At 34.5% G+C, this 10,475-nt stretch overlaps 1 protein-coding gene across 1 annotated transcript; it reads left to right on the top strand.

The window, feature by feature from the left end:
• The first annotated feature begins 2,211 nt into the window (after positions 1-2,211).
• On the top strand, positions 2,212-3,370 carry LOC140826054 (uncharacterized). The gene is made up of 3 exons (XM_073188166.1): positions 2,212-2,380; positions 2,478-2,567; positions 2,651-3,370. The coding sequence occupies exons 1-3, from the start codon at positions 2,260-2,262 to the stop codon at positions 3,256-3,258; spliced, it is 819 nt and encodes a 272-aa protein (XP_073044267.1). The 5' UTR covers positions 2,212-2,259; the 3' UTR covers positions 3,259-3,370.
• Positions 3,371-10,475: the final 7,105 nt, after the last annotated feature.

Here is a 10,475-nt window from a genome sequence, read left to right as displayed (position 1 = left end):
AGTTTCTCAAAGTTAAAGCTCATCAAAACTTTTCTCCGATCAACCATGTCACAAGAAAGATTGAATGGATTGGCTATGTTGTCGATTGAGAAAGAAATTACTGAAAAACTTGATTATACAGACTTGATTAGTATTTTTAGCTCTAAAAAACTGTTAGATGGATTATTTTTTAATGATCATTTTGGAAATGATTGATATTTTTATTCATTTAGTTTTTTAAATTGTCTTTAACATATTGATTTAATTTGAAAAATTTCTATGGAACTAAAAAAAATATGAATACACATTATGATTCAGAGACCTCTTTTTAAAAGTTAAACTCGGGCTCAAATATTGCTAGGATCGGCCATGTATATAGTGCTCACTCACAGTGTCCATTACTGAGGTGATACTCATTTTTTGGATGAAATGAAACATATTAAAATTGTACATCAAATAGATGAGCGACACCTCAATGGTGGGCACGATGATATATGTGTGTGTGTTTTTTTTTGATATATTGTACATCCACCAAACACACTTATGTGAACACCGATGAGATGTCACATACTTGTTGGATGCACAAGTTTGATATATTTCATAGATGAGTGTCATCTTATCGGCGTTGGGGTATTTTATTTTTTAACCTCGGTCAATTATTTTTTTTAAGAAAATGACCTCCTCAAGTATATTTCAAATACACTTTAGAATGTCATTTTCTTAAAAAAAGAGTTGATCGATGTTATTTAACCAATTTCCTCCACATTAAATACACACGATAGATATACAACATATTAAAACTCCATATATACTAGTTACTCTGCACACGCGTTGCGTGTGTGTACAATCTTTTTTATCATTATCGATAGACTAAAGTAAAAATTGACAAATTATGGAGGGACTAAATTGATATTTAATGATTGAAATAAAAATAAATGTGTGTGTTGAAATAAAAAAAAACAAAAAAACAAAAGTGTAATATTACTATAATTGTAAGGGTAAAACTGGAAAAAAAAAGATGGTGTCCTCCTTGGCAGTTTTTATAAGGTGCTCAGCCTTAATAAATAGTATAGATAGATATATAGTTGCTAATTAACTTTACATCAATTTTTCTGTCGTACTTCCCTAAAAAAAAATTAGATGTACCTTGAGTGTTCACCACATACGATATTATATATAGGTGGAAAATTCTAAAAATTGGTCCTCTAATTATTAGTCAAAATTTAGTTCTTTAATTTGATCTTCAATGATTTTTGGAATTCTAATTAGTCAAAATTTGGTTCTAATGCAGCTTTCCCGGTTGATATAAATTAAAATATTAGCAAAGTTTCCAAATATAAAAAATATCAAGCTTAATAGGAATAAAGAGAGAATAAATGCTTTTATGGTAGATAAAATTTTATATTATCGCTACAAATATTTCATTTGTTTATTATTATTTTTTGAATGAATTTGTATATTATTAAAGCTAAGCTTTTACCCAAAAATTAGCATACCTTCCATGAACTTTTAATTTCGGATTTTTGGTCTAATTTCTGAACTAACATTTGATAAGTCATAAATTTTCAATACCAAAAACATATTTGATGTCATATCAATATTTTCGGTGTCACATCAAGAATTAGATTAAAATAGATGAAATTAAAAACTAATGTATCAAAACCAAAATTTGAAAATTAGTCGATTAAAACCCAAAATTAGACAAGTTATTAGACCAAGAAAAACTATTTTCTCATTCAAATATTTTATATCGTACATGAATCCAATTATATATGTGTGTGTATGTGTGATACCGGTTGTGTTCTTTTATATATATATATATATATATATATATATATATATATATATATATATGAATTCTCGTTTCTATATTTCTACTTCTAAGTTCGTATGTATATGTACATATATATATATATATATACACACTCTCTCTCTTACATAGGGTTTCATACCCGTCAGTCATGCATGTGAACTGTGAATTACCACTTTCAAACTCCTGATGTATTCATTGACATTTTTTCTTCGGATTGAATCGTAATCAAATTTGATAAGAACCCGGAATCTTCACAAAAATTCAACAAATGCTTCGACCTTACTTACCTATATCTAATCGGTGAAATTAATTAAACTGCTACCTATCCACCATTAATGCGTCTACTGTCATGATTTCACCATCTTTCATGTCTTTTACTGGTTCAGTATACCTATAAATAATAAGGATCGATTCATATTGCAACATATACCTGTTCTTACGTATAATATCCATCAAAGAGACTAAAAATGAAGTCTAAATTAGTTTTTATTGTATACGGGGTCGTTCTTCTTCTTGTTTGCTCAGCTTTTGCGGAGGAAAAATCTCAGCAGGAGACTCAGGAATCGGCCCAAGGAGATCAAGAAAAGGGTTGGTTCTGATTTGATTCTCCATTAATATGATTAATTATGAGCGGTTTATTTCGTAGTTAATTGGAAATGATTAAACTCTGATCAAAATTTCGTAGTTGGTCGAGGAGGTGGTGGATACTACGGGCATCAATGGTGCTGCGGCGGGTGGCGCAACGGCAGATGTTATCGTTATTGCTATAGCTATGGTGAGAGCTGAGATTGTATAGAAGCATTCATGTAGAAGCTAGGCATGTTTGTTAAATTCATTTTAATTGTTTGTGTGACGCAGGAAATGAAGACGGACCAGAAAACTATGTAGTTAATAGCGGTGACGGACAGGGTGCAGGTGGTTATGGTGGCGGACAAGGTGGAGCCTATGGTGGTGGACAGGGTGGCGGAAAAGGTGGAGCCTATGGTGGTGGACAGGGTGGCGGACAAGGTGGAGGCTATGGTGGTGGCGGTGGTGGACAGGGTGGCGGACAAGGTGGAGGCTATGGTGGTGGACAAGGTGGAGGCATTGGTGGTGGTGGTGGACAAGGTGGAGGCGTTGGTGGGGGTGGTGGACAAGGTGGAGGCTATGGTAGCGGCGGACAAGGTGGCGGATTTGGCGGACAAGGTGGCGGACAAGGTGTAGGCTATGGTGGCGGTGGGCAAGGTGGTGGCTATGGTGGTGGTGGAGGCTATGGTGGTGGTGGAGGCTATGGTGGTGGGGGAGGTAGCGGTGGATATGGTGGTGGTGGTGGAGGATGGGGATCTTGCAAATGGGGGAACTGCTGCGGCAGCGGACATGGGTGGCGGATGTCGGGCGGAGGTTTGGATTGCCGATGTTGCCACAGCGCCCAAGAAGCCAAAGCCTTCATGCAGAGAGAGCCTAAATTTACTAAAACCAAGGACTAAATATTATGTACTATAATATAATATGCCATGTCCTAATGTTATAATGTAAAATAAAATGCATGGCATTAATTTGTGTAAGAGTACGTGTATAAAAAAAATGTGGTTCTAGTAAAAGTGATAATTTAATTAAAATCCACATTGTCCATGTTATTGTTAGGCCATCCACAATAACACGGGTATTTCTATCAAATATTTGTGGGTCTCGTACTCCACATCATCAATCAAATATTTTACTACTCAAATATCTCACATTTCACAATCAAATATCTCACCAATCAAATATTTATGGATCCCACTGTCACTTTAATTAATAGTTTATTTTCACTTAAATAAAATAACTTATAATTTTATGAAAAATTATTTCACCACTTTAATTAATTTCATCTATTATTTAATATGTAATTTTTATTCGAAAATAAAATTAGAAAATTAATAACGATTTTTTTTTAATAGCTAATTTACAAAAAAATAAAAAAAATTATTAAAATGACTAATAAAAATATTTTTGAATATTAAAAAAATATTTTTTGAATATTAAAAAAATATTAAAAATATTTTGGAATATTAAAAAAATATTAAAATGATTATTAAAATTAGAAATTTTAATTAAAAATATTTTAAAAAAAAACAAAAAAAGAGTGAATAACCGGTGACAAATTTGTAACCGGTTATTCACTTGGCACGGAAATCAACAAGCCACAATTGTGAATATTTGGTGGGTAGAAATATTTAGATGACATAGCACCCACAATACCCACCATTGTGGGTGTCCTTAGTAATTAATTTTACAGAGTTATGAAAAATTATTAATAAAAAATCGCGCATGTTAGTAAATGAATTACTGATAAAATTTTAAATTAATACTTGATAAATAAATAAATAAATAAATCAATTTTATTTTTAGTTTAAATCGTTTTTAAGTTCAATTACTCCTTTTTTTTTAATGTTATGTTATTTGCTAAAATTTGTAAAAAATATTGTCACTTTATCGAAAACTCTATCAATAATAGTATGGTACATATATTTTAAATCATTGGGAAGAGTCCAATGAACACATTTCGATCATTTTCCCACCAATGCGATATTGAACAAGAAATTAGGAAAACAAAAACATAATAACTAAAAATATAATTAAAAAATTATTTGATGGAAAAAATAATTACCTGATATAATTTGAAAAAACCAACTGCAGGTTCAAAGTACAGAATTGTAATAGCGAATAGTCAAGATAAACACACCACATATATAGTTTAGAGAATTGTAAGGTCATGATTATTCAGTTAAACTATGAACATGACACATCATAAATCTTATTATTTTTAACAATTTTAGTTATTTTTTATCTATAGTGTTGATAAAACACTACAGATGTCATCGTCACATCAACGACATATCAAAAAAATGACTAAAATTGTCACACAAAAACCAAATATAACAGATTAAAGTTGAAATTTAATAGCATAAATGACTAAAATCGTAAAAGACGTTTACAAGACAATAAAACAACTTTCCCAAAGTATTTTTCCCCCTAGTAATTGATGGATCGGTTCAGACATCTTTGAGGGTACTTCAAAAACAATATTCTCAATGAATTGCAATAGCTTGTATTCTAAGAATGTAAACACCGATGAATTAAATCGAGTTTGGTGTTAAACCAAGCGGAAAATACTCTAAATAATCATTCGTTAAGAAAATTAACCGGTTTTATATATTGTGCAATTGAATAACTGGAAATTACATGAGATCATTTTTGGCTTATATCAGTTCAGTTATGGACAGAACAGAACTGATATCAGCTAAGCTGATCAAATCAGTTAAAAACAAAAACAAGCAGTTAAACACAAATAACACAAGATATGTTTATGGATGTTCGGAGACTCCAACTGCTCATACGTCACCCCTTCTACCTCCTCGTGTATGATACACTAGAAGACTTTGATTTATACAATACCTTGTATAAACCCACTCAGTTTAGGAGTTACCATATTGCCTAACTGAACTCCTAGCCTAGACTGAAGCATCACCTTTGAGCCAACACTTGTTTAACATCTATATGTCAAAGATTACATACACAATTTTTACGTCTTTGTACAAGACTCACTCAACTGATCTTTTAAACTCTACTCTCTGACATATGTGAGTGATTGTGTGAGTGTGTGTGAGAACTGAACAATGAATACACCGGGAAGATGTTCTCACACAATGAGGGAAAATGACTTCTATACTAAGCTGATAACACGTTGAAGTGTTCCCTCACAACTAAGCTGATTACTTCTTAAAAGTTGATAAGGCTTTTTGCGTGCCCTTCTTCTTCATACACTCTATTGTTCTTGTGTCTTCACTGATCTTCATCTTCTATTTATAGGCGCGAAGTTTGATCGTACAGTGAGACTCAATTATTGTATCCATTGCATTTTGAATCTTTTCCTTGATATTTATCTTGTACTTTCCGACAACTATTCCGGAACATTTTGGCTTTAAACACTGATGCAACGTCTATTATTGTCCTTTGACTGGACAATTGCTTTTCTTCAATGCGCACAGCTGGGTTCCATTGAATAACCTTGTAGTGTTCTGCAACTGATTGGTTCTAACTGATGATCTGAACTAGTCATCTTAACTGATCTTTAGTTGGGCTGGTGAAATCAGTTGACTCGTCAGTTAAACTGATTTCACTCTTTCAGTGGAACTGGTTAGCTGGGATCTTCATCAGCTGGCCGGGTTTCTGAAGATCTTCTGCTGAAATATCTATCAGCTGGACAATCAGTTGAACCGGTCTTTTGATATTTCAGTTTTAACTGATTCTGTTTGGGCGATCAGTTTGCGCTTTCAATTTGCGTCTTGATAGCTTCAGTTTTGGCTCGATAACTGATCATTTCGAATCCTGATCAATTCCGATTTCTGCGCACTTCGGTAAAATCATTATAAATAAAATAGCACTTTTTGTTAACATCAAAATTAAGATTGCGAACATGAAATGTTCCAATAATAATTTTTTAATGATAGATATTATGAATCATGCATGCACATTAAGTCGTACAATTAGACGAACAATGTTCATATGGTACACATGCATGTAATTTTCGAGAATTTATTTCTCGAATTTTTTTTATTATAATTAAGTCTCGAATCCGTGATCTTTATCTTGAGAAAGTAAAATAAAAACATAATGAACAGTCGCGAAATAACTGAAAAGTCATACAGGAAACAATTAATTAAAAGCCACAAATATAATTGGCTAACACTATTATATTATATATGCCAAGTAAATATATACACAGTGAATTATTGTCTACTCACAATGGAAAAACATCACTTATTCAGAATTAATGTTGGTTTGTATCTGCTAATATGGGGACCCGGACACTAATCAAGTTCATAATCATCATTGGGATAATTTAATCAATTATAATAAACAAGGTCTAATTTTTTTTTTTAAAATTGCGGAACGTAATGGAAATCATACTATTATACATATCGGTATACATAAGGTACAAATCTTGTACATCATACGTTCAATTTAAACTAAGGTTCACATCTAGCTATCAAGTGTTCAAACCATATTTACAGCAACATCAAAGTGAGTGGTCTCCACTCTAATCCTGATCCATCGTCATCTCATCGACCCTGATCATGTCCCACCTGTTGTCATGTACACATACAAACACGACAACAGCCGGATAATTCCGGTGAGAATATAATCCCAATATAAATCAATGAAACATGCAATCATATGATAAACATAAAAGCATGAACAGGTAACAACAATATGTATCAAACTCTGAAACATAATCAATATAAAACTGTCGACAATGCTCGTGACTCCACGACTCAGACTAGACTCAATCCTAGTCTAGAGATCCCGGTTTTCAGACGTTGGCACTCCATATCGATCACCAATAATAGAAGAAACTCTGATTCTATCCCCATTGATATGGTATTGATCACCAATAATAGAAGAAACTCCAATTCTATCCACATCGATAGCCAATCATTTAGTGACAGACTTTGGCACTATCGCCAATACACTATCTTGTGACATCGTGCAATGTGTCCGTGGCGATCCCACCACACCTTCGGTCACAAGATTTACTCACTACTACATTTTCCTAAATCAATAGAACAACATATAATAATCAAATCAATGCCTATTCATACTACTAAGTATGTGATTGGGAAACCCAAGTATATCCTACTTGAGTAGATTCCCAATCCACATTGACTTATCCCTTTCGTTGTAGCTCACGATCTGACGCAATATCAACCCTTTAACTCAAGACGTCTCTGTAAATCTGAAACGACCTATCGAGAATCATAATATAACATTCATTCCTCAATTCAACACGTCTCGCGCATATGCGAGATCCTCCTCGGCGCATATGCGCGAGACAGTATGTCTCGGAGCCTATGCGCGAGACAGTATGTCTCGGCGCGTAGCTCGCACAGCCCCTCGCGCATATGCGCGCCCTTACTCGGCGCATATGCGCGAGGCCATTGTTCAGTTTGCCCAACTCTCGGGTACCCTCGCGCATATGCGGGGATTCATGTCGCGCATATGCGCGAGGTTCTCTAGACATTTCGCGCATATGCGCCCGGCTGGGTCGCGCATATGCGCGAGAGCTCATCCTCGCACATACATCTTTTCATTCTGAATTCAAACCGTGTCTCGATTAATCCTCTCATAATCACCTCAAATTATAAATCAATAATCGTCAATTAACAGCGATTAATTTTCGGGCATTACAGTTAAAGACTCACAATGGAAAAACAACACTTATACATCATATAAGAGAAACATTTACAAATTTGACCTTTTATATCAGTTAAGCTCATGGATGCAACCGAGCCAGTTACTAGAAAAGTCGGCTAATTAAAGCTCGAGTTTATCAGTTCGAGTTTTTATATTCCAGACGAGCACTCGATCTCGAAATATAATTGATATTATATTTTTTAGATTTAAAAAATTATAGTAATTACACTTATGTTTGTGCATGATAGTAGAGAAGAACATCCGATAACTGTAAGGAATCTAGTAGACTACGATAGTGTTTATATATGCTTTAATTTAAAAACTTGATTATTAACTTTTCTTTACCAAGATTTTTCCTTCACGAATTTGCAAAACTTTTTAAATGAAAAGTCCATAATCATATTTTTTTAAGCGTTTGCAAATACTACCTAATATTTCGAAGTTGTACATATATCATGTTCTCCCCCGCATTAAGTTAATAGAGAAGAGAGTTAATATTGTTAATTGTCCTACATTGGTTAGATAAATAACCTGGGAGTTGTATATATGGTCTTGGGTAATCCTCTCTCCTTGAGCTAGCTTTTGGGGTTGAGTTAGGTCCAAGTTCCAATCTTAACATGGTATCAGAGCTCATGTTCCACCGTAATGTGTTGGACCACCTGTTCTGCCCATAATTGGGTCATTTGTAAACTCCACGCTCCAGATGTTCATTCCTGGGCGTGAGGGAGTGTGTTAGTGTAATGCTTGAGAATTATGGATTTGATAAACCAAGATTATTAATTGTCATTAACGTGAGACTTGAAAGATATGAGAATGCATGACATGCAATGAGGGAAGGAAAGACTTGAGAAACCAGGTGTGGCATGATCAGAAAACTAGAATTTAGAAATTTGCACGACCGCCCCCGCGGTGCTAGCACGACCGCCCCCGCGGTGCGTGTGCAGAAAATGTAGTGCAAAGCCGTAGCCACACCGCACATGCGGTATTAGATGGAGCGCACCCGCGCTGATGACACCGCACCCGCGGTCTTGTAGGCAGCGCACCCGCGGTCTCAGCTTTGAGAGAATGGATAGGAATCACCGTTTGAGCGCACCCGCGGTGCTGGCATGACCGCACCCGCGGTGCGACGTGCACTATGAAAATGAAGCCACGTTTTCAATTATGCATGTAGTATATATATAGGTGTCAAACGAAATTCCTTTCATTCTGCAGAAAGAAATCGAGAGATTGGGGAGGAACTTGATATTCTTGAGCTTAGAATTTAAGTTACGAAGAATCCGGGTATCAGAATCAAAATCTGAACGCAGTATCGTGTTCCTCTCGACACGAGCTATAAAAGGACGTAAGTTTTGTTACGTTTTGAGATATTTTGGAAATATGATGTTGCTAGAATCGAATATGATTTAGATATGGCATTTCTGCGATTGTAGACATTGTATAATCGAAGTCAGATTTCAGAATAGACTGGTTATTCAATTGTTATAAATTATAAAAGATATTGATTGATATTTTGATATCAGAATTGTGTATCATGGATTGTGAACATACCGGTATTGAGATTATGAGTTCTGGTATTATTTATGTGATGTTCAGATTGACGGGGTTATTCAGATTGTATTGTTATGCCGTCGAAACATCAGCTGAGTTAGATTGATCAGATTCAGATATGATTTCGAGTAGATTGTGATATTATTGATATGACTCAGATTGTATTGTGTTCAGACGTTGATCAGATTGTATACTGAATTGAGTATTGATCAGAACAGATTGTATATTGAGTTATTTACTGATACAGTGTATTCGATATTGTCATTTCAGATTTGATATGGACAGATTTGAATACAGGTCATCGTCTTCGTCAGATCAGGAAGATAAAGGTATAATTCATGTGATAATTGGGAAGTTATAACTCAAATCAGATCTCATTTGAGTTTCCCAACCAAATCACATACTAGACTTGTTGTTTATCTTTTGATATGAATATGATGTGTTTATAGATGTTATATCCACATCTTTTGAAATAAGCATGCTTTGTTTACAGATTGATATTCATTGCATTTAAGATAGGAGAGTCGTTGACAGTCATTGTCAACTATCTAGATGTTCGGTGTATCTCAGCTTAGGAGCAGCCCTGACTCCTATTGCAGCCGTTGATACAGCTCAGACCGAAGTCTAGGAATAAGACGTACAGTTACCCCGATTGGGAGGGTAGGTGATAGCCATTGACGTCTTATTCACAACGGGATCCCTAGAGTTATAGTTGAGTCGAGTCTAGACATGATTTGACTAGAACTGTATGTGTATATGAATGGGGTTCGTAGACTATGAAACCTATTGTTATTGCTTTCAGTTATGACAGCATGTTTTATGATTTAGATTGTTTATATACATGTTTATCTGATTAAAGTTGCATGTTTAGTTAGATTAGATTTCATAGATGATGAATTCTATTACTATTGTTTTTAAT

Source organism: Primulina eburnea, chromosome 1, assembly GCF_022965805.1.
Source record: "Primulina eburnea isolate SZY01 chromosome 1, ASM2296580v1, whole genome shotgun sequence".
Lineage (NCBI taxonomy): Eukaryota > Viridiplantae > Streptophyta > Magnoliopsida > Lamiales > Gesneriaceae > Primulina > Primulina eburnea.
Note: the sequence above shows the minus strand (reverse complement) of the source record. Positions and strands in the feature narration are given on the sequence as shown.

What these genes read in the sequence shown, in the direction of transcription:
- LOC140826054 (XM_073188166.1), top strand. Translation starts at nt 2,260, where the DNA reads ATGAAGTCTAAATTAGTTTTTATTGTATACGGGGTCGTTCTTCTTCTT. An exon ending in CCAAGGAGATCAAGAAAAGG is followed by an intron (nt 2,381 to 2,477) that starts GTTGGTTCTGAT and finishes AAAATTTCGTAG; the next exon opens with TTGGTCGAGGAGGTGGTGGA. An exon ending in TCGTTATTGCTATAGCTATG is followed by an intron (nt 2,568 to 2,650) that starts GTGAGAGCTGAG and finishes TGTGTGACGCAG; the next exon opens with GAAATGAAGACGGACCAGAA.